The sequence below is a fragment of the Nycticebus coucang genome, chromosome 11 (assembly GCF_027406575.1).
Source record: "Nycticebus coucang isolate mNycCou1 chromosome 11, mNycCou1.pri, whole genome shotgun sequence".
In the NCBI taxonomy this organism is placed as follows: domain Eukaryota; kingdom Metazoa; phylum Chordata; class Mammalia; order Primates; family Lorisidae; genus Nycticebus; species Nycticebus coucang.
In genome coordinates, this window is record NC_069790.1 from 73,215,974 (window position 1) to 73,242,417 (window position 26,444).

The window sequence follows — 26,444 nt, forward strand, 5'->3', positions numbered from 1 at the left end:
TTCTGTTGCTTTTGTGAAGTGCAGATTCCTTAGTGGATGGTGTGTATATATTGGGAGATATGGGGACAGGGAGAGTAGTTGATATATCTTAAGATATTATAATTTTCTTTTGTTTCTACAGATGCTTAATATTCCCCTCATACTTCTTTTCCTTAATAACTAAGTCTCCAAGGGCCATCTTCTCCATCCACTTCATCCCCTTCTGAAGCTGCCTTCCTGAGACTGCTGCCTCTTAGTCTGCTCCCTTCCAAACCCCTTTCTTCAGTTGTCTATGTTCTGGTCACCCAGGTCTCTTATAAGCATTTTTTCACTCAGGATGGGAACTTTTCTTTCTGTAGGTGATTTCATCTGCTTTCCCACCTCACCTTACCGCCACGTTCCTGGCCCCCTCTCCTCCTTCCCACACACTTTCCACTCTGACACCAGCTGGCTATCCTGGATTGGGGCATTCAAGTCTCTGCTTGCATATGACTTGTGGAGTTCCTGGTACTTTATTTCTCCTGATTATGTTGTAGGTGTAGGTAACAGTGGCTTTATTGCTCTCCTAGCAGATAGTTATAGTTTTCAGAGGGGAAGAAGAGAGGTTAAAATGCAGATGTCAGTCATTAAACTGCAGGATCCAGAATATTTCAGTAAGTATTTTTAAATGAATGATGACAATCGATAGAAGGTTGGACTATGATAGGCTTATAGAAGGGAAGTGACAACCGGAGATGCATATTTCAAAGTCCTGAGCATGTAGCTGCTTCCCACAGTTTTCTTTATAACCAAGCCTTTCTCCAGAGTGCTAAGAGAATTAAGACAGTCACTTACTAGCTTCATTACCTTGACTTATAATACAGCTTGCAAACTTAAACCAAATAATACCCTTTAAGACTTTATCAGACAATGTCCTTTGTTATGAGATGTTTTCCTGCCAACACTTCTTGTCACCATCTCAAATAGATCTTTCCTATTTAACTTCGTATTATAAAACTTCACATCTAAGTGTGACAGCTTTTTTCCAACTAGAAAATGGCTCTCTGAATGTTCAAAATACTATTGAGGACATATTTCTTCATGCATCAGTATCTTCCAAGAAATTTTTATCCATTTTCTATTCAAATTTGGTAATGAATTCGTTTGAAATTTTCTATGTAATTATGTCTTTCATCAACAGCAAGCCCACAAAGTCATGGTCAATATTTAAAAAATCTATTATAGTACTGTGGGAATAAAGTTTTCAGGTTGTTATCACTTGATAACATGAATTAAATGTCGTCACTGTAAAATACAGCTCAGCTAGTTCTTCTTTCCACCTAAAATAGTAAAGCTTCTACACATGATATGAGTTCACAAGTGGAGACTTCACAGCCTGCATTTCCATGGTGTTGACTGGGTTCATGCTCGACCATATAGGCACAATTTGAGGAAGATAAAAAACAGTAGAAGATAAGGGAACGACGTTTTCTATTTTCTATTTTAGGTGTTTTAGTTTGTTCTTTAGTTTTGGTTTAGTTGTTTATTTTCCTGATGAAATGGAATAAAATTCTATGGTAAAGAGGAGCAAACTGGATCCTTCATATACACAAAGTGTTCTGAAAGGATAAGCACCAGCTTTACTTTACTGTGCAGAGGAATGGGACTGGGCTTAGCTTTCATTACTGTACGGATTTTGTTACAAAACAAGAATGTAACCAGGATTTACTTGTATGCTAATATGCATTTTTGAATAAAAGAAAAAAGTGTAAATAGAGTTTATTAGTAAGCAAAAAGTCCTCTTTTTTATATTTTATTATTGTACAGTATGCTTTTCTTTTTAATTCTAAAAAATGTATCTCTTATAAAAACCCACATTAAGAAATTCTAAAATTTCTATAGAAATTCTAAAATTCCTCATATAGAAAAAGTGATATGACTTTTGCTGGAAAATTTAGTTATCCTTCCCAATTTGCATACTAAGTATATAGCAAAGATCTAAAATATAGGAGGAAAAGATTTTAATATGAGAATTAGCTACTACCATATGGTATAGTATGCACTATAGTATTCCCTAACCTATGAGACACTTTGCATATTGCCTATTTCCTGTTGTAATGTCATTATCTCAAAACAATTGAAAAAGAACTGTAATTTAAAAAAATAGTTAAAATAATACCAGATTAAAGGAAATGATCCCCAATTCTGGTTTTGTTTCTGTCTCCCTTATCTTAGTAACCTGCCTGATTCCCAAACTGGCCTGCCTTCCTGTTTTAGAGGAGAATTTTAAGCTGCCCACCATAATGGACCTAAGCATAGCCTTACAAGAACTAACATAGCCCATGCTTGCTGTGGCCCATACAAGACACTGCGTGCTGGGACAGGAACATGCCTGACTCCAGATTTTGCACTCCTATATTGGATCTGTGTCTTCTAGGGTTCAGGGTCAGCCATACTTAAATGTAAATGTTGGATTTAACTAGTTTTTCCATGAGCAGAAAAATAGGACAAGAAAATAAAAGAAAATAAAGAAAACGAAAGGTAAATTAACAAAGTTAAAAGCTACTTTGTTACAAATAGCTATTGAAAAAAATCAACACAGTACAAAAGAAGAATATAAATGCAGAAACCTTATATTCTCATTTAGTTTAAAAATTCTACCCTATCCAAGTGCATTCAGTGTTATATGTATCTGTTTACGCATTAATGACATGTGAGTAGGAGCTGTCTCATTGATAGGGAAAGTAAGTGAACTAAGTTATTTTAGATTTAAAAAGGAAAAGTAAAAACTATTTCTATATACCTCTTACTTAGCTTCCCTTAAAGTTTTTGTCTTTCAAAAGTATTGTTATTGAAACCAGGAAATTAACATTCATTCAGACAATTGACTAATCTACAAAGCTTGTTTGAGTTTGCCAGTTGTTCCACTGTTGTCCTTCTTCTGGTCCAAGTTCTAGTCCATTGTCCTGGATGTACGTGGTCATCAGGTCTTCAGAGTCCCCTTCTCTCTGTGGTTAGACCTCATCTGTTTTTGTCTTTATGATCTTGATGCTTTTGAAGAGTTCTGGCCAGTTATTTTATGGAATGCCCCTCCATTTCAGTTCACCCTGTGTTTCCTCATGATCACAATGAACTGATTTGTTTTGGGGAAGAATACTCCGGAAGTGAAGTTGTGCCTTTCCCAGGGCATGAGATCAGAATGTTAATTTCTTTTTACTCACATTAATCCTGGGTCAGAGACATTGTTATAGATATTATTTATAAACCAATCATTGATTTGGAAGGTTAAAGAGTGTCTATGTCATGCTGTTGAAGTTTTTTCTCTTTATTTTGAAATCTATTTTTCTTATTATTATAATAAAAACGTTTGTGGCACTTCACGTCCATAGCCCTTTGGCTGGGCTCCGTATCCACCAAAGGGTCACAGTCCCTGGACCATACCTGAGTAATCTGTGTTGGATTGTGAACCTGAGGGAACCCATCACATTGGCCAAACGAAGTAACTTGGATGAATTTTGAAGGAAACAAACTGGACCAATGAATTCTTTCAAGGGATGGGATATAGAATCTGGGAACTGAGAGACTGAAGTAGTGATAGCAGTGCTTGAGATAAAAAGTAACCAAGGGCCAGGTACGGGGTAGCCCTTCCAGGACACACGCAAGGTGAGCAAGTGGAAGTCGCCCATCAGGGGAAGGGAAGGATGGATAGGCACAGAGTGGAAAGGAGCCAAGGCAAAGAGACACAGACACACCACAGAAAGGACTTGCTGTATTTCTAAAGAATGAGAGGCAGACAAAAGGGGACTGGCGTCATAGCTCACAGCAACCCTTGCCTCAGCCTCCCGAGTAGCTGGGACTACAGGCACCCACCACAACGCCTGGCTATCTTTACAGACAGGGTCTTGCTCTTGCTCAGGCTGGTCTCAAACTCCAAAGCTCAAGCAAGCTACCTGCCACGGCCTGCCAGAGTGCTGGGCATGAGCCATGGCACCGGGCCAGATATCTTGAGATAGTGTATGCTAGGTTCCTTATAGCTTTCCAGTATTTAAGTCCCGTTTTTATGAGAAATATAGTATTTGCAGCCAGGTAGAGTGGTGCTTAGCTATCATCCCAGCTACTCAAGAGACTAAGGCAGGATGATTGCTTCAACTCAGGAGCTTAAGGCCGGCCTGGGCAACTTAGGCAGACCTCATCGCATAAGAGAAAAAAAGAAAAAGGAAGGAAGGAAGGAGGGAGAGAGGAAGGGGGGAAGGAGGAAAGTCGAGGGAGGGAGGGAGGGAGGGAAGGAAGGAAGAAAGGAAGCCTTTGGAATTTTACAAGCTTCCCATTTGCAGCTTTTTGTGAGCTAGGATCAAGGGGTCTCAGTTTTCTCTTATGAAAATGTACCTAACTAAAAAATAAATAAGTAAAATGATATTTGGAAAGCTCAATTAAATAAAAAAAAATAGCATAGTGACTGTGATAGAGTCCAGGCAGACCTAGGTGCCCACTTAATCTTTTGATTTTATTCCAGTTTTACAAAGCTAAGATGAATTTGACTGACTACACGTTAATCTAGACTTTTGCACAGACTTTTGCTGGGTAGGAATATCTAATCACTGAATTTGCTCCATGGTTCCATGACCTGAAGAAAATCTCAATTAAAGCAGTTCTTAATTCAGCATTAACCTTGCTGATCTCAAGTGTTTATTTTTCCCAGTTGCATAGCATATGTTATTCTTTCATCAGTCTGACCTTAATCATCTGCAGATTTGTTGGGTATTGTTGAATACAGTATTCTAAATAACCTGGGACCCAAGAGCGCCAAGCTACATGCTTGCCTGATTGGGCAAATAGTACACTATTGAAATTCTTTTTCTCATTTGTTAGCTTAAATTAAAGGAGGAATGATTGGTTTTGTAAAGCTAATTCAAGTCTAAATAGCTTACTTTTTACAAAGAAAGATAATTTTAACTTTCTTAACTTCTCACTATCTATGTACTCTTCAGTTTATAATGATAAGTTTATTTTATGGCTCTTTTTCTATGGTGAAGAAAAACTTGTGAACATTGTGGGTTTTTATTAGCATTCTAGCCTAGATTTTTCTTTTGCTTTACAAGGAAAATCTCATTAAAGGGAATATACATAACCCCACATGAGCTCATGCACCAACACATATGTGCACATGTATATCACATACGAACATTTATATACACACATACACATGCACACACACACACTTTTTTTTAACATTGGTAGTAGATTTTTACAATTCTGACACAATGAAGCAATGCTACTAATATGGCGATACATGTTTCTATCCCTGTTTTCTTGTAACATCCATCAATTACTTGAAAATACTTGAATGACACTTTTTTTGTAACAGAAAGTTAGAACTACAGTGTATCACTTTTGTCTCAGAGTGTGCTCAGAGGATCAGTAATGCTTGATCTTAAAATATTTGCTACATATGTGTATAATTTTGTTTCACTGTGAATTAATAATTGACTCCAGATATATGAAATAAGCAAGCAAACAACAAAATATTTGCATCTTACGGTAAGCAAAGAAGATTCCCCCCTCAAAGCTGAGGACTTCATGATAGCTTGTGGGACAGTACATGATAAAATTGTTCCCAGGACATCTGGCATCGACGAAGAATCGATGAACTTTGTACTTCTGGGATACATTGCTTAGAACTAGTAATTTACTCATAAAAAGAGCTAAAGTTGAGGAATAAGTGAAGGAATTGTTTACATTGTAAAAGAGAATTATAAATGAAATACTTCTGTATGGCACTAGCATTAAGAACTAGGACTATATGTGGGAGTTATCCAGTTAGCCTTTTACTTTTATGTTAATGAACATGATTGTTTTTATGTGTTATTATATTCAAGAGATAATATTAAACCTGTCATAAATATGTATCCATGTCTTGAGCTGTATTAATAATAACCATCCACAATATCAATTGCTGTTTTCTCTATATTCTTTTACTTTAGCTCTTTAAACCAGGCACTCAGTAGATACTTGTCTGCTTTTTAATAGCCAACTTCTCCAACAGCTTGGGGGATTTGGTGAAAACCATCTGGGTAATTATTCTCCTCAGTCTAAGCTGCTGAGTTAAACAGAGTTTCTGAGTTGATATCTAAATTGGTTAAGATTACCAGAACCAGAGCCCAGGGATTCTGAACCCTGCGTTGTTAGGATAAAATGAATTAGTGCATGAAGAGTCCATCCATACTTGAACCACAGTGAACACTCAGTAAAGCTTTGCTCTGATTATCATTCTGAAAGAAAGATTTCTTAAGGTGCTCTACAATTTGGTGGTGTAAATTTATTAAAGTATGTCTGTTCATATAAATTGCATGTGTTTGGCTGTAGAATTATTCTTATGTTCTGTTAAAAGGAACCCAGCTCTGCTTAGAGTGTTATAGAAAAGAAGCCATTTGTATTCTATCAATGTTCTAAAATTAGAAAAATTCTAAATCCCAAAACCTATATGTCCCTAAATGTTTTAGATGAGGAATTGTGCATCTTTATTTAATTTGATGGTACAGAGAAAAAAATCACTCATGTACTTGTAGTGATTACAAATTGGTACTCTCCTGTGAGTGGGAAAGGGTAATCTAGCAACATACATCAAAAAACATTGAAGAATGCCTTCCCTTAAATCCAAACTCCCATATCTAGGTATTTGTCACTACTAAATTATTAGACAAATTATAAAAGATTTAGGCTTTCGTATGCCCAACACGGATGATACACAACAGGCAACAACTAAAAAGCCTCAGATGTTCAATAATAGAACATGGTGAAATTACACAGCCATCCCACAGACTACCACTGTGTCACCTTGAAAGTGATATTGTACAGTCAGCAATTATGTTGAAAACTGTTCTTAATATTTACCAGAAATGTCAAGCTATAAAAATGATATGCACTATATGATGTACTTTCTTTAAAATTATTTGCATAAATATGCATAAAAACTATTTGAGGAATATTCACTATTAATAGTGGTTATCTCTGGATGATAGGATTGCAGATAATTCTGATTTTCTTTTTATAGCTGTGCTTTGTCTACATGACATGTTACTGTAAAATAGTAAAACTTTTTTCACTTAAATGTAGGATGTAAGCATGTCAACATATCTTGTTTCAAATTCTATGTATGGAAAATTAACATCTATAAAAATGTAACATTCTTATTTGTAAGAGTTAATAATTACAAAAGCTCATTGTGTTTAGAAAAACAATATTATGAAGCAAAGTCTAGTTTTCAAACAGTATGTGTTTGCCTGTTGTAGCATTTATAGTATGGTTAATGTTTTAAGTGTGCATGTATTACACTGAGCCATGAAGAATTCAAAATGTGACCTATATTGTCAAGGAAAGTATGTTCGCAATTTTAGGCTTTATTTTAAAAATATACCCAGAAAGACTATACTGGCAGCAGTGAAATTCTGACCCATGTGTAGTGGACAGCAAGCTAACCATCTCAAATTCGGGGGCGTCAACTGAGAATTTACATCTTCGTTTCAGTTCTCAGAAACAATTTACTATCCTCAGAAATATACTATTTTGAAAATAGGATTTTTATCTTGAAATACTCTTTTAACAGTGCAAATAAATATGAGAGCCATATGCACTTTCAGGAAAGTGATTTGCCTTCCGTATTGCACTAAGTGGTGATAATGGGATGACGTGCCATCCTACCACTTGGCACTTAGCTCCAAATGGATCGTCAAAGTGGCTAGACCAGCAGTGTCTCTGCAGAGGAGAGCTCACGTGTTCGCTGCCAGTTTTCAAGTCAGTGCTTCTTATAGTTTCTACAATGTGTGTCTGAACTTTGGTGCTGACTCTGAATGCTTGATTCCACTTTGGTACACCATTTCTGTAATCCATGCACAATTAAATTATATTACTTTTATTGGAAATTGTGATATCTGTTCTTTATTTACTGAAAGAAATAACTCTTTATTTTTCAGAGCTTCCATATGGCTGGGAAAAAATCGATGATCCCATTTATGGCACTTATTATGTTGAGTAAGTCTCTAAGTATGATATTAACTTGTTATTAATACATTGTGAATTTGTGTTCGTATTTCATTTATTGAGCGTGTGTGGCTAACAGCCCCTTCATTTCCCTTTGGCTAGGGAAATTCTCTGGCTAGCTGTTTCTTGCTTCTCCAGCTGGTTAATTTGTCAGTCCTTCCCTTTGACGTGAGCTTCTATAACACCCATTGGAAAAGTGTGTTTCACACTGTCCTCCAAATGAGTGATAATTAAAGATACCGAAGTAAATACCTTGCATGTTGCAATGAAAATGCTGGGAGCTGACTGGTTGTGCAAAAGAGATATTGTATTTCACCAAATTTCAAAGTCAATTTAAATGACTCAGTCTACTTTCCAGTTGAAGAATAAAACAAAATTTAGAATTTTTTTTTTCTCTTTTAGAACCCCATTTCCTATCAATACTATTCTTTTAGTAGGTTGAACTTTTTATGTACCTGTTGGAAGTTGCATTAAATTAATGTATCTTACCATGTTTTATTCTGAATAAAAAGCATATTAGGGGTTAAATTATTTATACTTACTTTTCTAAGGAAAATCAGTAAATATTTATAATTTTCAAAATTTAAGTATCTGATTTATTTTTCTTGAACTCCTTCTTTTGATAGAGAATTTTTTAAATTCTTATCTATTATGTGATGTTCCTAATGTTATTTGGGTCAATGACAAAGCCTACATATTCCTGTGCGAAGCATATCACCCAAGAAATGCAGAGACTAAAACGTAAAAGACATTTTCATTATTTATCAAGATTTCTCTAACCATTTTCTGTTCAGCAATAATTATCTACATGGCCAAAGGTTACAGAATGATGGCTTTAGTGTTAAATTGTTTTCATAATAACTTTCAAGCAGTGACTGAGCTTTCACCAGGCGTCAAGCCCTTTATTGCCGGTTGTACAGAGAGGTAAGACCTGTGTCCTTCCTGCCCTGGGGATCTCCCTCATGGCACTTGTCTTGAAGGCTTTGACCTACCATTTTCATTTGGAAAAGCCCCAATTTTGGCCCCGCAGTCAACCATTTACCAATCCACAGTAAAGGTGAATTCAGCTCATTTGCCGCATGTAATCTGCAGACGTGGTATCTCACATCTAACGTCGTGAGGACACTCAGTACACAAACATAAGATAAATACACAGAGGCATCTCTAGTCACAGAAATAAAAAGAAAATCGTTTGTAAATACTTAAGGCCTCTGAGTCTTGTTAATTGCTAATCAATTAAAACACTCATATATTTAATACTAATACAGCTGCAGTCCATGAATAAATTTACCACTAAATATTTCCAAGCAATGCTAGCTTGTCTCAACTCACTGAGTCGAACTGCATGGTGCCTAAGCCTATTACATCTGAAATCTAAGGCAATTTTATACAAGGAAAGAGAACTGAGTGTAAGACATACCATGTCTTGCTTTTAATACATTTCCTTGAAGAATAAATTGAATAAGAACCCTTCCTCAGTCCCGGTATTGGCAAACCCCTTAAAGATTCAGAAAGCAATTATTTGGGGGGGGGCATATAGCCTCTGTCACAACTACTCAGTTCTACCATTGTATCTTGAAGGCAATCCAGCATTTAAATCATGGAGCTATGTTCAATAAAACTTTATTTTCAAAAACAGACAGCTGGTTGAATTTGACCTGCACGTCATAGTTTACTGATGATTGCCCTGTTGTGATTCTTCAGATCAGTTTTCCATGTCCTCAGCTCCTTTCAGTATTCCAGATGCAGAAAGCAGTGTTTAACTCACTGCTTCTCTGCCCTCCTTACCTACCAAAGAGACAATATCCCCACACATCAGAAAGCTCTGCTTCCCACCTTCCTCAACATGAGACATGTGTTCCTCAGGCAGAGATCTGCTGCTGGTGGATCCCTTATCACCAGTGACTGAATTGGATAGTGGCCGTGACCCTAAAAGAAAATTTTCCTTGTTATCTTTATACTTAGAATGATTTTTATTTGTCTTTGCTTAAATTTTACTTCTCTCTACATTTTTCTACTTTTATTTTCTATCCATCACAGCCACAGTCAGAAAATTATTCACAATTCAGTCAGTCAAGTCTATGTAATTAGATCAGATTGACAAGTTTAATCATTTTGAATTCCAAATGATTATGAGGTCATATAAATAGGTCATAGTGAGTCAAAATAGCTTTAACTTCCTTTCAGTTACATCCAGGTCTGTTATTTGTCATGGTCTTTTCCCCATTACATGAGTTCAGAATGTATACCAATGTCAATAATTGTGTGTAGGTCTACCAAGGAGAAAACTGAGACAATGTCCAGACCTGAAAGGTAATGTTAAGTACGATGTTATTCTAATATTTGTCAGAAACGCACCTTGGAAAAATTTTTAAACATAATTAAAATGGCACAATTTATTTTATATATACGTGGAGACACACACACACACACACACAATGTATACATTACTTGATGTCTTCCATGACAGCAGAGACAACTTGTGAAATATTTTCATACATCTGTTTACATGGTCTGTTTTGACTGTGTAGCTCATCTTCATGTCACTATTGTTTTTATGAGGTATATATTGGTTCTGAATAATAGTCTTGTTTATGAAAGTTATAGAATATATATGTAAACATAGAAGTTATTCATCACTATTAGTTCACAGTGTTTTTCTTAGAAAAAAGTTAGCTAATTTATTATAGTTATTATATGGAAAACAGTAATTATCTACTCGAAGACTTAGACTTATCAACTTCCCAGTATGTATCATAAATATAAAACATAAACTGCCTAGACTAAGATGCTGCTTATAATTGTAGTGGTAACATTAATGTCAACATCTTAAGGCATCATATATTTTAAATTTGCAAAATTAATATTTAGTTAAGTAGCAAAACAAAGTTATCTGTTTTGAAAATAGTCCAGAAATGTTGATTCACTAATGCTGTTCATGACAATGAGCAGTAGATTCTTTGTAGAATTATCTTTTTTGTTGTTGTTGTGTAATTACACCCCATTTATGCAATTACAAGTTCTGTTTACAAGATATGAAAAACATTCTACCTTCCTGCTCTGTAGCAAAGAAGCCAGTGTGCATGGACACTAGAGAGCCATCTCTGCACATAGATCAAAAGCTGGGAACGGAGTGGGCTTGCTTTCATCAGTAAGGGCATGTCAAATTTATTTCTGTGTTGTGTCTCTGGCACAGTTGCACAAACTTACCTTGTCTGCTGGTAGGCAGGCAGATAGAAATTCTAGCAACCAAGAGCAGAAGACAATTTACACAGTTAGAAACCCAACTTGAACAGGTTTTGACCATTATAACTGACTTTACCCTAGTAGGCCACGATTCTACAAATACAATTTCTCCTACAAGTTTCAATTTTAAGATTATATGTTTGATACATTCAAAAGCCAGAAAACTCATCATCATTGTCAGTCATCATCAGTTTCGTCTTGTCATCAAAATAGTTAACATTTGTTGAGCGCTTAGTATGTGCCAACTGAGCTAAGGGCTCCACAGTCTTCACCATGTTTATAATCCTCTCTTATGGGGATAATGAGTTAAATCATCTTAAGTCTACAGAAGAGGAAACCCCGGGGTAAAGAAGTTAGGTGACTTACCCAGTACCACACATTATGAGACAAAGGGCTGAAATTTGGACCCCTGCAGTGTGACTGCAGAGCCCAGATTCCTAACTCTTGTTCAAAAGATCCCCAATAAATTTAGCATTTCTCACCCATAATGGCCCAAACAACCCTTTGAGATGCATCACTGGAAAAGAATAATGGATTCCTCAAGAACAGATCCTCCTGGTTTCCTTCTAGTGCAGTTTCATGCAGGGTGCCCAGCAATCAGAGCACTGGGAGAGGGCTTCTGCCCACATCCTGAGCCACCAGCCCTAGTGCCCAGAGTGGCCCTGGACATCCTGGTCACCAGGAGCAAGATCTGAACGAAGAGAATCCTTACAGTACGGATCTTAACATAGGAGACCAGCACTCATTTGGAGTGTGGAGGCAGCACACAGTTCTGTATTTTAAAGAACAATGGGCCTCACTCAATATTTTTAAATTTGATCTGCAGACAGGGCAAAAGACCAAACGTTGCCTCTCGGTAGCAGCAGAAGGAATTTAGCCTGATTTTTTTTCCCTGACAGACACCAAATCCGTGATAGGGCAGCACTTAGCAATGTATTCAGAAGTCCCAAAGTTGCTAACTAGAAATGTAACTGTCGCTGTTCATAAAGAAAGGAAAAAATTTTAATAAAAAGTACAAAATGTGGAGCTGAACAGCTGTGACTTTTGTACAAATGTGGTTTTCTCTCCTTTTTTGTGAAAGTATGTCTGCTGGGTACATTTTGGTTTTAATGGCAGTTACACAATTTGCTTAACTAGCTGCTGGTCCAGAAGACACAATTTCCTGGGACAGCTTTCCCGCGAAGCTGCCTCCTCTGCCACAGAGAAGCAAACCGGACAACCATAGTTAAAATGATGTGGGGACCATGTGACGGCACACATCTGCTACTATAAAACATTACTTGTGTGCAATTCCAGAAAGTATAAAAAATATTGCATAATATTGTCCGTGTGATATTTAAAATGTAAATATGTAAAATGTATTAATATGTAAAAGGAAAATCCCATTCATTTCCTGGTTCATGGTGAGTAACCATTGTGATGTGGCCAGGTGGGAAGTGGCAACACTGCCAATTAAAATTAACAAAAGAAAGGACCCATCTAAAATCTTCCTTTCTTTCAAGAACTTTTTCTTATGCTGAAGATTGGTTTTCCAAACCATGTCCACGTTTTCTTCCATCTTTAAAACTAGAAAACTTTTTAAATGCTTTTTTTTTGTTTAAACCATAGCTGTGTACATTACTGCGATCATGGGGCACCGTACACTGGTTTTATAGACCATTTGACATATTTTCATCACACTGGTTAACATAGCCTTCCTGGCAGTTTCTTAGTTATTGTGTTAAAACATTTATATTCTACATTTAGTAAGTTTCACATGTACCCTTGTAAGATGCACCATAGGTGTGGTCCCACCAATCACCCTCTTTTCCTCAACTTAAAACATTCATGGTAGAAGATTCTAAACTGAAGTAACATTGTTGGTGAAGTTGCTCTGTGACTTTCTATGCTAAGGTGAACTCTGAATCTTATAAGCAGCATTCGAACACAGCACTTGTTATCCCCGAGTGGCCAAAAGTCTGTGCTGCAGAATTGCCTGGTGCTGGGAAGCCGCAGGGTCTTGGTAGGTAAGTTATGGAGAAGGAAGAGGAGGAGGAGGAGAATTAAGGGGAGGAGAGAGGAGTGGGGTATACGTACTGTGCACTTAGCACATTATTCTACATTCTTTACGTGGACTAGCTGATTTAATCCTCATGTAAACCCTGTAAAATCTGTGTTAGTATCCCTATTTTATAGATAAGGAAACAAAAGCATAGCCATTTCCATAAGTACTGCCCACAATTTAGAGCCAGAATTTGCACATAGGCAGTCTCGTTCCAGAGTAGGTATTTAGCACGTAACAGAGGTATGTAGTAAGCTCTTCCTGATGTAAATTATTTTTAAAGTCCATATATCCCAATATGTACAAGCTGTCTCTCCTTTTGGTATTTCTTGCTTTCATGATTGCAATATATTCCTAAAAGTAAAAATTTCTAAGGGAAATTATATGATTTTGAAAGAAACATATAACTTAATCTCATGGTTAGAGTATGCCATGTTGGATAAAAGATTTATTTTCATAATCCTGCTGCTGTTCTACTACAGATCAGTAGAAAGGCTTTTTTTTCTTTTTTTTAACTTTTCATGCCAGACTCCCTGAAACATTCTTATACCATGATAGTTTCAAATGAAGTCTCATGTCCAGTCTGTCTTCTCACCACTACCATCTGGTCAAGATCTGGGTGCCCCTCATCTCTACCCCTTTCAAGAAGTTAGATGACTTTTCCTGCCATGAGTCACTTTACCCTTGCTGGCTCCTGTAAGAGGATCAACATTTGCTCTGTATCCTACCACCCTCTGCCAACCCTAAAGGTCTTTCCCACTGAAGGGAAGAAAACTTGCCTCTAATAAACTTAACTGTTATTAGCAACTGTTCTATCTCATAAACTTCATTACTTAACAAATCTTCTGGTTCCAAATAGAGAACATGTTAGGCACCCGGAAGTTTAACTCAGTTTAATTGCAGATCTACTTTGACAAATGTCAATGAATTATTTGTCTTGGCATGAGATATAAATGTTATCTTTTGCAAACACTTTTTACAATTCAAGTAAGTTATTTTCTTCATCCTAAAGAGAGTAATAAACAAAGGAACTATTATCCTTCCCTCATCTCTTCGCTTTGACCACATGTGTGTACATATTAGCAAATAAGATGATGGGAACATAGACACATTTGGTGGGGGAGAGGTTTGTTTGTCTTCTAGCTTTTTTACGAATCTAACAAATTAAATAGGGCCCTTGTTCAGGCACAACTGAAGAGGTTAAGCTCAGATAATCAGCACGATAGTACACAAAACCAGGGAAACTTTCTGGCCAAGGGCAACAGTGTGAGGTACTCCAGCCTGAGCCCTCATCATCCCAGTGGCAGGAAACGTCTCAACTGGAGACAACTACGGCAGGTGCTGCCAAACAAGGAATCTGTGTTCTCCTTCTGCTCGGTCTTGTTCATGGAACCGTGAGAACTTGAGAATGGCCTTGCAAAGGCAGGGAGGACATCTGAATTTGAGGATTATTGTTCACAGGAGTTACAGATCTCATTCTGGGCTGGATGTGAGCTGTCTGGGAAGTGACATTCCTGCACTGAGAGGACCAAAAGACCTGCAGGGAGTGCTACCCCTCCTGATGGAAAAGGGACCCCTGTCGCAGGTGCCTCATTACTGGAAAACCCAGAGAATACTGTCAGCACCTTTACTGGAGAGTCTTGTCCGCCTCTCACCAAGGCAATGTTACATAACGAGCAGATAATTGTTATTATTTATTAAGCATTAGTTTATATAGCTTATTAACTCTCCTCTCTCCAGATTACACATGCCATCCTTCTTGTGCGTGAACTGCAGATGGTCTCATGGTAACAGCCTGTGCCATTACATGCTTTGGAGTCATACATAGTATCTTAGACTAAGTTCTAAAGTTAGCACATGAAGTGAAAACCGCAGAGTCAAAATTATCCTCACAATTCCTCAGGAGCCTGTCATGGGACACTCGCATACTGAAATAAGACAACTTTTTTCTTTTGGTCTAGAAAAAGAATTCTTTGTGAAATTAAAGTAGTTGGCCAGCAATTGGGTTCATTAGATCTTTAACAGACATATAACTTGAATCACATTCAGTTCAGAGAGATGCTGACCCTATCAAAGGTATAGGGTCTTAGTCAAAGTGAGGAATTAGCAGATTGATGTCATTCTCTGAGTGCCCTATAACTGGATAAAACAGATGATGATTATCCTAACTAGACAAAATATATTGCCCCCTCACCCCACCTGAGAACTATAATTTATTTCTTTATCAATATGCAGATGTGTTATTCAGAATTCTTTTTGTGTCATAAACCATGATGTTAATAATAGCTTGTAATTTTTTGCATCCTTGGTTTAGAATTTACAGGTTAGGACAAAATTACATTTAACCTCCCTGGCTTTTATCTGTGAAATGAGTGGTTTGGATTGGGTGATTGCTCATTGCACTTTGTGTTAACCAGAATGAAATTGGCCATTTTTCTGTGATAAGCCTCCTTATTTTCTCGTATGGCAGCTGCTGATCAAAGAATACTTAAAATTTTTAGAGTATTTTCTTTTAATCTCTATTTGTTTTGCTAGATCAGCAGTTCTTAACCTGTGAGTCGCGACCCACAGGAACTGTATTAAAGGGCCGCGGCTTTAGGAAGGTTGAGAACCACTGGGCTAGATAGTGACTTATAGTACCATTCTTTTTTATTTATTTGTTTTAATTATTTTAACAATCCTATCATAGGAGTGTTACAGAAAGGAGACTTCTCAAAAGGGTGGACTATTGAAATAGAATCTTCTTACCAAGCTCTGGAAAAACAGAATTATAATTCATATCTAAAGACATGAGACTGATACTAAGATTGTCATTAAAGGGGCAAAACGATAAAGCATAAATTTATAAACAAAGAGCTAAGAACTATATTTTAACCACTGTTGAGGCTGAATACATTTGAAGGGAAAATTGTTTTCCATTTTTTATAATAAAAAGTGACATTATTGAACATTATTTATTACTAGTATTTAACAGATGACTTCATATTTAACTAGATGAAATATTATAATAGACTCAGCTAATTATATAATGAATCACAAAAATATTTATCATCAGATTTCACATTTACACTTAATCTAGCTAAGTATGCTGAACTTCAGAATTGTCAAGGAAAAAAGTGCTATTTTGTGGCAGATAAGAAGGTTAACTGGATCTCATAAAAGCAAAAGAAAGCTTACTTGTTGTGATAAACCAATAATATTAGTTTTGCGTTAATTTAGTCTAAAAGAAACTTACCATTAGGTGTCTGATTTCTGAAAGTTTAGTAAACACTTGCTGAGTTCATCATAATGTAAAGAACTTAGTTCTTGTTTCCATTAAGCACAACCCTCATCTATGGAAGCTTTAGGTTCCATTCTCCATTTAACAGGAGAATGTCCTCTTAAAACTAGATAATTTAGATAAGTAAAGTCATAGGAATTGTTATCTTTCCTTTGTAGGATTGCTCAGGCATTGAACTCACATGTAAATTTTATCTTCACGGGAGTCCTCCGCACTTACTCAACTATAAATCAACCCTAAGAAGAAGTATTAATGGTTACCACTATTAAGCACTTGTTACATATCACCATTTTGCAGAACTCATTTAATCATCATCACAATGCTTTATAACAGATACTGTTATTTCTATTTTTCAGTCAGAGAAAATGAAACTTACAGAAGCCAGCTAATAGATGATAAAAACCAAGTTGCAGCCCAGGACAGACATTAATAGACTTTACACGGCCCATATTTAAGTCGCACTTGACTCCCAGACTCCACAAATATTCCAGTAATGTTAAAATCAAATTAATACAGTGCTCCTCTTAAAACATTTTCATATATTATATGTTGTTTGCTCCCCAAAACAGTCCTATGGGCCTGGCAAGGTGATTCACACTTGAAAGCCTAGCACTCAGGGAGGCCGAGGCAGGTGGATTGCTCGACCTCAGGAGTTCCAGACCAGCCTGAGCAAGGGTGAGATCCTGTCTCTTCTTATGGTAGAAAAAAACTAGCCAGGCATGGTGGTGCATGCGTGTGGTGCCAGATCCTCAGGAGGCTGAGGCAGGAGGATCATTGAGCCCATGAGTTTGAAGTTGTTGTGAGCTATGATGACTCCACGCCACTGTACCCAGGGCAAGAGAGTGAGACTTAATCTCCTAAAAAGAAAACAAAAAAAATAGTTCTATGAGGTGAGTAGGATATTTACAGATAAGGCAGCTGCAGTTCAGAAACATTAGGGAAATTTCTCAAAGGTAGTGTGAGTGGCAGACTGAATCTCCAATGTAGCTTAAACCCCAAAGGCTGGTTTGTTCTCCAAGATGGGAGAGAATGACACCTCAGACTCATTATTAGTGGCTTTGAAAGTGGCTTTCACTTCGGTAAGACCCTGCACACATGAGAGATTGAGGGTCCCAGGGCCAGCAGGTGGCTCCCCCAACTTCTGATTGTGCCCAGGTTTTGGTGCCAAGTGTCACACTCATGGAGTGAGAAGTCTACCACTTATGAAAAGTAACTTTCCTAAGAGCGTCAGTGGGGGAGTTCTCACTCAAGGTTCCCACCCTGTCCTATAAAAAAATCCCTTGCTGAGTAAGTGACATGTTTCCATTTCTTTGTTTTAATTGACAAATAATAACTGTGCGTACTCCTGGGGCACAGAGTGATGTTTTGATACATATATAGTGATCAGATCAGGGTAATCAGCATATCCACTGTCTCAAACATCATTTCCTTTGTTGGAAACATTCAGTATCCTCCTTCTAGCCATTTGAAATATGCATTATTGTAACTGTAGTCATTCTGTAATGGTAGAGAACACTAGCCTTACTCCTCCTCTCTAGCTGTAATTCTATATTGCTTTTTAAATCTTTACATTTCTTATGTTATCACTGGACCTCAGAAAAACTTAACATGGCCAGCAACACAGAATGTCCTTTTCAAAGTTTTGAGACAAGATACACATAATGTTGTTATTGTTGACTAGCCACCATTCTCCCTCACAATACACTTTAATTGTATTGTGATGCCCTAATTCCATCCATTTTGAGCAAGTGAACCAGACTTACTCCATTTTGTTAAGAGCTTGCCAACTCCCCCTCCCCTTTTGTAACCAAAATATCCCTTTGAGCAAGCAGCGACCCTGCAAAACAGGAAGGAAATTTAGCTGAGAGCTGCAGAATCCTGTGACAACTGAAAAAAATCTTGTGAAAAACCACAATCCTGTCACAAGTCTGTCTGGTCTGTCTGTGTGCAGTTTTTAGCCCACCTTGTAAGACACCCCCACCCACCCCCAATAGCTCCCACCTTGCAGATAATAGCATCTGTAAAATTCTGCTTAAACTAGGGCTTCCCATCCCCCGCTTGAAGTGCCATATAAAAACCTTGCACCTCCGCTTCGAGGGGGTCAAGAGACTTTGTGGCGTGAGCCTGCTCTTGACTAGCTGGCCCAATAAAGGACCCTTGCTTAATTTGAACTCAATGTGCTAGTGTTTCTCTACAATTCCACTCACAGCGGGCAGAATGGTATTCATAAACATCAGCATAGAATTGTCTTATCTTTGTTATAATTGCCAGAGGCATGGCCCATACTCTACTTCCAGAGTCAGTAAGAGCAACAAAATGAGTGTTAGGACCAGCCCCAAGGGAAGCAGAAAGGCAGCCCTTGGAAGAGATCCTTCTGGTCTGAAAACCCTGGTACACAAACCAGGTCCCCTGGCTCCTCATTTGTGCCCTCACCACCATTTTGTTTCTCATTTTTTCTAGTTCCTAAAAATACACACACATACACACACACACACACACACATTTCCAAGTGAAACATACTCAAGTCTCACTGTTTCTATGTACATAACCGCTGAGTTCAAAATAATTGTTCTATACTTTGACATTTTTTTTCTTTAGAAAGTCAGCAGGTAATTTACAATGTCTTTAAAGATTCCAGTCTCATAGTAAAAACTGATAAAAAGAAATTGAGAATAACGTGGCTGAAGTACATTGCAGATTGCCAAACGTAGCTCAGGCCTGTGCATACATAAGGAATTTAACTTGAAAAGTTAAGTGTATATTTGTATCAGAACCACATAAATCAATGTTCTTGGATTTGGGTGCCATATGGAGCTGGGCTTGATTCATGCATCTGCCGCTTACTGGGAGATCTGCAGGAAATTGTTTACCCTCTCTGAGGAGCAGATGAATTAAAAGTATCCAGCCTGTGTAGCTGGGGTTTGACACATAGTATTTGCTAAGTGAATATTAGCTTCCATTCCCCTCTACCATCTACTCTTCCCCCCTTCTTCTCTCCTTTATTTACAAGGCTGACCTTCTTTCTTCATTATTTCTTTCAACGAAGTGTATTAAACAGAATTTAAATCTGAATAGGAACTAAGTAACTTTAAAGTGTACAAAATGGAATATTCTTCAGAAATATTCAGCATCACACCTTTCATGTTCTTTATTTAGAGCTACAGAATGAAAAACACAAACCCTGCCCAATGTGGGGACATAAATTTGTGTTAGGGAAAAGAGAAAACAAGTTACTTAAAATACATATTCCATTACAGTTACATGAAACTATCATCTAGATTGTATGAAGCTTTGATCTTCAAGTAATGGCATAATTTTAGACATAGTGTTAATTATGTAAAACTCTGCAACAATACTCGTCCTCAATAAATCAATCTATTAAAAACAACAGTAAAGCAGCTTATTACCACCTTTGTTTGCTCAGCAGAACCTTTATCCTTTATTGCCACTACTTTTTTTTTTCTCCATGCTTTTTCTATCTTCCCAGCATCCTTATCTTGAAGAATCATAGCCTCCTGTTCACACCAAGGCCCCATGGTCACCTTTATTGGCAAGTTATTGAAAGATTCTCTGCAGATCCTAGGTCTCCAGGCAATAGATCCTTTTCTCTCCAAAACTCATCAGAAGTATTTTTAAAATTTTGTTTGGTTCTCTAATCATCTCCCTTGCCCTGGCATCACATTCTAGCTTAAAAGGAATAACTATTTGATTTCTCCCTGGTCTGTGTAGTCATACAGACTCATAGTCAGGGCTGGGCACAGTGGCTCACACAATGTAATCCTAGCACTCTGGGAGGCCAACATGGGTGGATCACTTGAGCTCATGAGGTTGAGACCAGCCTGAATAAGAGCAACCCCATCTCTAAAAAGTAGCTGGGCATTACAGCAGGTACCTGTAGTCCCAGCTACTTGGGAGGCTGAGATAAGACAATCACTTGAGCCCAAGAGTTAGAGGTTGCTGTGAGCTGTGATGCCATGGCACTCTACTGGTGGCAAGAAAGTGAGACTCTGACTCAAAAAAACAAAATGAAAAACTCGTAGTCAAGAATAATGCTTTTAATTTAAAAGTCTTTTCCTCATCTCTGAATATTGGTCTTGGAAACCTGGAGAGTTTGGGTAGTAAAGGGAATTGGAATTATCTTTATGACCCTTTGATTTTTCGGAGTCTGCCACAGTCTCGTCCGTCTTCCCTCACTAGCATTCTTTCTCTGCTCCCTCCTTCCTGAATAATTTCAGACATCATGATGTTGCCTATGTGATTGCCCACTATTCTGAGTGTCCTAAATAATTTTCTGACTTTCCTTGAAGTGAAGCCCAAAGTATTCCTGTGTCCATACCTGTGTAAGTCTATCATTATATATGAATGCATATTTTTTGGGTTTCACTTGACAAACTGTATTGTGACTTCACATTTTCACCGCACATAAGTAATTCATTAGGAAATAGCAGACCAGTTAGACATAGAGTACAGCATATTATCAGTAACACTCTTCTCACCTTTTCTCTACATGGAAATGTCCATTTCCCTGGACAATGCAATTCTTCATACTCAGGGAATTTCTCTTATTTATCCTCATACTCCAGGCAAGAACAGCATTGGAGGTATCCAGGAAGTGATGCTGAAACTATTGAGAATTCTAGAGAGCACTATACTTTCCCTAAAGCTCTTTATACTCCTCCCAACTTCAGTAATAAGCTACATCCTCCAGGAGGAGACTTCAAAGCTAGAGATCCATTAGACTAAAACATGATGTAAGCAGGGAGATCTTCGAACAAAACAAACTTTGCGCCGTGACTTGGAGCTGTCCTTCCACTCTTGTGGCTTCTGTCCTCTCCCCCGTGTCTCTTGCTCCCACACAGCCACCCACAATCGGATACGTATGTGCGTGTGCTGGTCCCATCCTCCGGCGAGGCGGAATTGAATATTACTGAACACCTTTATATCTACTACTCTCCTCCTAAAATTCCCTTTTCTCTATCTGGCCAAATGCTTTCATTGTTCTAGAACCTGTTCACATGCCTCTTCCTTTCTCAGTCTTTCTCTGACCCATCAAACTAAGCTGTCTTTTCTTCCTGTGAGTACTCACTTCGTGCAAATTTCAGCACTTTTTACCATATGTTAAACATATTCTTTTGTTTTAACCCCAGGTCTCCCCAAGAAGATACTTTGTGTTATACTTTTCTAGCCACTTCTAGAATGATGAACTCATCCCAACTTATGCAGGACTGTTCAAAAACTAAAAGTCCCACATCCCAGGAAACTCGCAGTCCTCAGCAAACTGAAATGGTTGGCCACCCACGTGTGTGCTTCCCCCCTGGATTCAGAGACCCCTTGAGGAAAGGATTGTGTCCTGTTCACCGTTGTGTCCCCAGTGTTTAGCATACCGAGTAATCAGTGACCTCATATGTATATGAGAGGCGGAAAGGACTGAAACCACTCTGTCAGGTGGACAGACACCAGTGGAAAAGGACTTACTAGTCTTGTCTCTAATACAGAAAGATCTTGAAATAGTGTAGTCTTTTCATTTCCTTCCAGATGAACCCTGTCCTATTAAGTTTATAAATCACTGCTTTTACTCACTGTAGCAGCACAAGGTTAGACATACCTTTTGTAACAATGAACTCCTCCTACACTCAGTGACAGCATTTTGGAAAGATAGTTTACGGTAGTAGGAAGGATTAGATAAAGAACAACTTTAATGCATGTCTAGTGGTTCTGAATTTTTTGCAATGGGATCTTTGTATCTTATAGGTTGTGGAAGCTTAATGACATGATTGACAGCAGACATATCTGCTACGAGTAAAATACCACGTTCTCCATGTAATTAATGAATAGTCATGGCTTGCTGATGAATTTTCCTTATACATAAAATACGTATTACAGGTTAATATCTTAATTAAATAACTATAGGGGGAAAGGAGAGAGCTCACTCATATGAAAATACACATTTAGGGAAGCCAGCCTCGTGTGGAGGAGAGAAACACTTCACTGAGAGTTTCAGTGCTGACATAGTTATCTCCATTGGCTACAATCCCGCTTCTCACCTGGACACTAATAGCCTCAAAGTAGACACCCTTAGGTCCAAGAAGAGCAGGAGAAATTACCATGTGAATGATTCAATCTCCCCCCTCAAACCTGCAAAGCAAACTCATATTCCCCCAGGTACAGTAGGGAATAATGAATGGACATTTATAAAAAGAAAATTATCACTTACATTTTAGAATTGGGGGAAAAAATCTTTCAAGAGGCCAGATTCAATTATTCTGCTTTAAAAAATGCTCTAAGTAAAATAGATACAGTTCTTCCATTTATCCAAAGCTCATATTTTAAAATAACTTATATTTAAAACATTAGGTTTTAATCTAGTACTTTTATAATTCATCTTTCAAAGCACTGCAAGGCATACATTGTATTATATAACCCTACTTGATATTATAATCCTTTTTTGTTCCTGTTTTCCCTGCTAAACAGTGTACTTGATTAATCTTTGTCCCTCCCCACACATTAGTGCCTAGCAAAAGGAATTTGAGGAATAAATATTTCATGTATTATGATAGTGAGCGTTCATTGACTACTTACATCCAGGCACTCTTCCTAAGTTACTTACTCTCGTTAACTCATTTATCATGAGGTGGGAATTATTTTTTATCTGACATTAGAGATGAAAAATTCTAAAACACAAAGATGATAAAATGATGTGCTTGAAGTGACACACCCAAGATGTGCCGGGCTTGGATGTGAATGTGAGCAGCGTGACCGAGCTCTTGCTGATACTATCCTGCCCGCTGAGAGGGTTGGCCCAGAGGATCCCTGCAGGGTTATCATCCTCTCTTTGTTTCCAAAGCATGAAGTACTTTTTATTCCACTTAGCCAAATTTGGCGGTAGTGAAAATATTACAGAGTTTTCTCAAGGCTTATATTAAAATGAATAAAATAGAGAAAGGGAGGGTGCGCTGTGTGTGTTTGGCTGCCTGTGCAGCTGAAATACAAGGGTTCAGATGGGAAGGGATAATCACGCAAAAATGGGGAATCAGTCTTGAATTAATTTTTGTAAATGGCAACACAAAGGGGTCCTGTTTCGTTCTTCTGCATGTGGCTGCCCCGGCCCGCGGGGAATTCAACGGGAACCTGGGAAACAAAGGGGTCAGTCGAATGAGGGGACAAGAGACACGAAAGAATGAGAGCAAGTCAAGAGTCTGATCAAGCTCCGAAGAGTTTATTTTTTCAGCTGGGCTTATAAGCATTCAAACGAGGAAGTAACTAAGGGCTATTCCTAGCAGGGTGGGGAGGGGGCTAGTTTCTGGAGAATTACTAGGAGAAGGTCCCTAAGGCGGGGGGTGCATTCCTGAGGAGTTACGCAAGGGGAAAATACCGTTGCTGTTATGGTTGAATTCCTGAGAGTAGTTTGCTCGTAAAACCGCAAATCAAGCAGGCTAGCAAGGGGCATTTTTGTGATATGTTTTGGCTCCCGGCATCTCCTCCCTTTTAGTTTTTTAAATTGTTGGGGTCTGTCAGTTGTCGGCGTAGAAGAGAGGGCATTAACCTTTTGGGGGGAAGTATTGACCTGATTCCTCCTGCAGGCATAATGACCGCATGATAAGTTTGAGCGTCTTTTGGGGAGGAGAGGAGAAATTTTTACGATGCTAACCTCTATGCAAATCAGGTTTGCTTCCAAGGGACTCAGAGAGGCTGTTTATGCCTTCCCTCTGCAGTGTCTTTATTGCACCCCGTAAAAAGGTACCCAGGTTGTACTCACATATGATGGTGAGTCAACATGCATAGCTCTGGGCTCAGTGAGTAGGGCACCGGCCCCATATACCGAGGGTGGCGGGATCAAACCCGGCCCCGGCTAAACTGCAATCAAAAAATAGCCGGGCGTTGTGGCGGGGGCCTGTAGTCCCAGCTACTCGGGAGGCTGAGGCAGGAGAATCGCTTAAGCCCAGGAGTTGGAGGTTGCTGTGAGCTGTGTGAGGCCACGGCACTCTACCGAGGGCAATAAAGTGAAAACTCTGTCTCTACAAAAAAAAAAAACCTCCAACATGCATAGCTCTGAGTGCTTACGCGGTTCCCGGAGGAATATTTTCGTTGTTAGGTTCGGCAAGGCCCCGGTCTGCAAGGTCGAGTCTATGATAATGGACTTGAATGGGTTTTGATGCCAGGGAGTCAATCTGTGATTTGATAAAATTCATGATTTTGTTAAGAATAATGGGTCCAAGGGTGATTATTAATAGCAAGCTAATAAGGGGACCTGCAGGGGCATGAGTAAGGAGTACATGGAGGATTTCCACCACTCGTTTGCCTCAGAAGAAATTTTTATTTTTTTAAATCTAAGCTAAGCTTATGAAGTTTGTCAATCTGTGTTTCTACTGTGCCTGATTCATTAACAAAGTAACAACATTCCTCTTGTAGAAATAGACATGTTCCTCCTTTTTCGGAGGTGAGGAGGTCTAAGGCTCGTCTATTTTGTAGGGTTACTTGGGCGAGGGAGGTTATTTGTCTTTGTAGGGAGGCGAGGGATTCTGCAGAGGCCTCCACTGCTAGTTGGAATTGTTCTTTTAACTTGGCAGCAGTGATGTAGGAGTGCCCAAAGGCCCCTCCTGCAAGAGAGATACCCGCAACTAGGGGAAGGAAAACAGCACGTTTGTTTCTGGAAAAAACACGAGAGTCAATTTTGTCCAAGGGGGAAATAAATTCAGTAGGTGCACTGATGTTTAGTTGAGGAATAAGAGTTACTGGGAGGCACAAGGCTGTAGGCTGAAATGGGAGGGTAAGATTTTTGGAAAGAGTGCCGTTGCACCAAATGAAGGAGCCGGGGGGGTGGTGATGTTTTGGGTAGGTGGAGAAGTGGAGTTGCAGAGTCTAGTAGAAGCGTTAGAATAACAAAAGATGAAGGAGTCTTCCTGGGGGTTTAAGAACAGAGCAATATCGAGTAGGGGTTTAAAGGATGTTTCTTCTAAAGCAGTAGCGTTCAGGGGAGATGGCAAAGGGACGGCGGTAAGGGGTGGGCGGCCGAGACTGGCGCAGAGGAAGCAAGAGGTGAGGTTGCCTAGCCCGCTCATATTGGCAATGAGGAGACCCTCGTGGAGGAGAGTAAACCAGGAAAAAGGCTATCTGGGGAAGGGGGTGCAAGTTGTCTAAGCAAGGCGTTTTCTTGGTTTTGAATCTGGGTATGAAGGGTGGTTTGGATTTGTACGAGGGAGCGCCATATGAATAGCTTGCTGGAAGGCCAGGAGCTGTATGAGGTAGGGTACATGGCGCCTTTGACAGGAGATGTCCATCTATTGTCCCATGGATCTTGAATGATAAGGGTGTAGTGGTCTTGGAAGTAAAAAAGCTTATGGGGGCTATTGTAAGGAAGTGAACTAAGGGAATAACTTGAATCAAGATATTGGGTTGGGTGAATATTGCAGTAGTAATAGGGACAGCCTACATTTTGCATGTACTCTTTACAATTACGATCGGTTTGATCGTACAAAAAAACATAGATGTGGGCGGGGATGCCATGCTTGGATTTTAAAGTCAGTAAAATTAAGAAAAATGGTAGAACTGCATCCAGAAGGCGGGCAGTCGGCAGTGGCTAGGAGGTGGCCGAAACCTTTTTCATCAGTCGTGTTTTCAGTTAAATAGAAGCGCCAAGCGAAGGGCTTGGTGACCGCTGGAACAGGTTGGCCCAGTGCCGGGAGGCAGAAGATCAGGAGATAAGGCAGCAGCATGGATGGAAATCCATGGTTCTGGAAGGGAAGGAGAAAGATAATCTCAGGGAGGTTTTTCTCCCTGGATTTTAGAATTGTTATCAATTTGTTTTACTAATCTTTCAGGTAGCCATCTGGCTGCATTTTCTTTGATATCAAATAGGCATACAGATCCTCAGCCCCAGATAAG

General features: G+C 38.7%; 1 protein-coding gene across 6 annotated transcripts in view; it reads left to right on the plus strand.

The window, feature by feature from the left end:
* MAGI2 (membrane associated guanylate kinase, WW and PDZ domain containing 2) overlaps positions 1-26,444 on the plus strand; it is a 1,522,816-nt gene that overhangs the window by 1,130,431 nt on the left and 365,941 nt on the right. For all 6 annotated transcript variants that reach the window (XM_053609528.1, XM_053609530.1, XM_053609531.1 and 3 more), the window contains one exon: positions 7,929-7,986. In XM_053609528.1, coding sequence (XP_053465503.1) covers positions 7,929-7,986 — 58 coding nt within the window. The remainder of the gene's footprint in view (positions 1-7,928; positions 7,987-26,444) is intronic.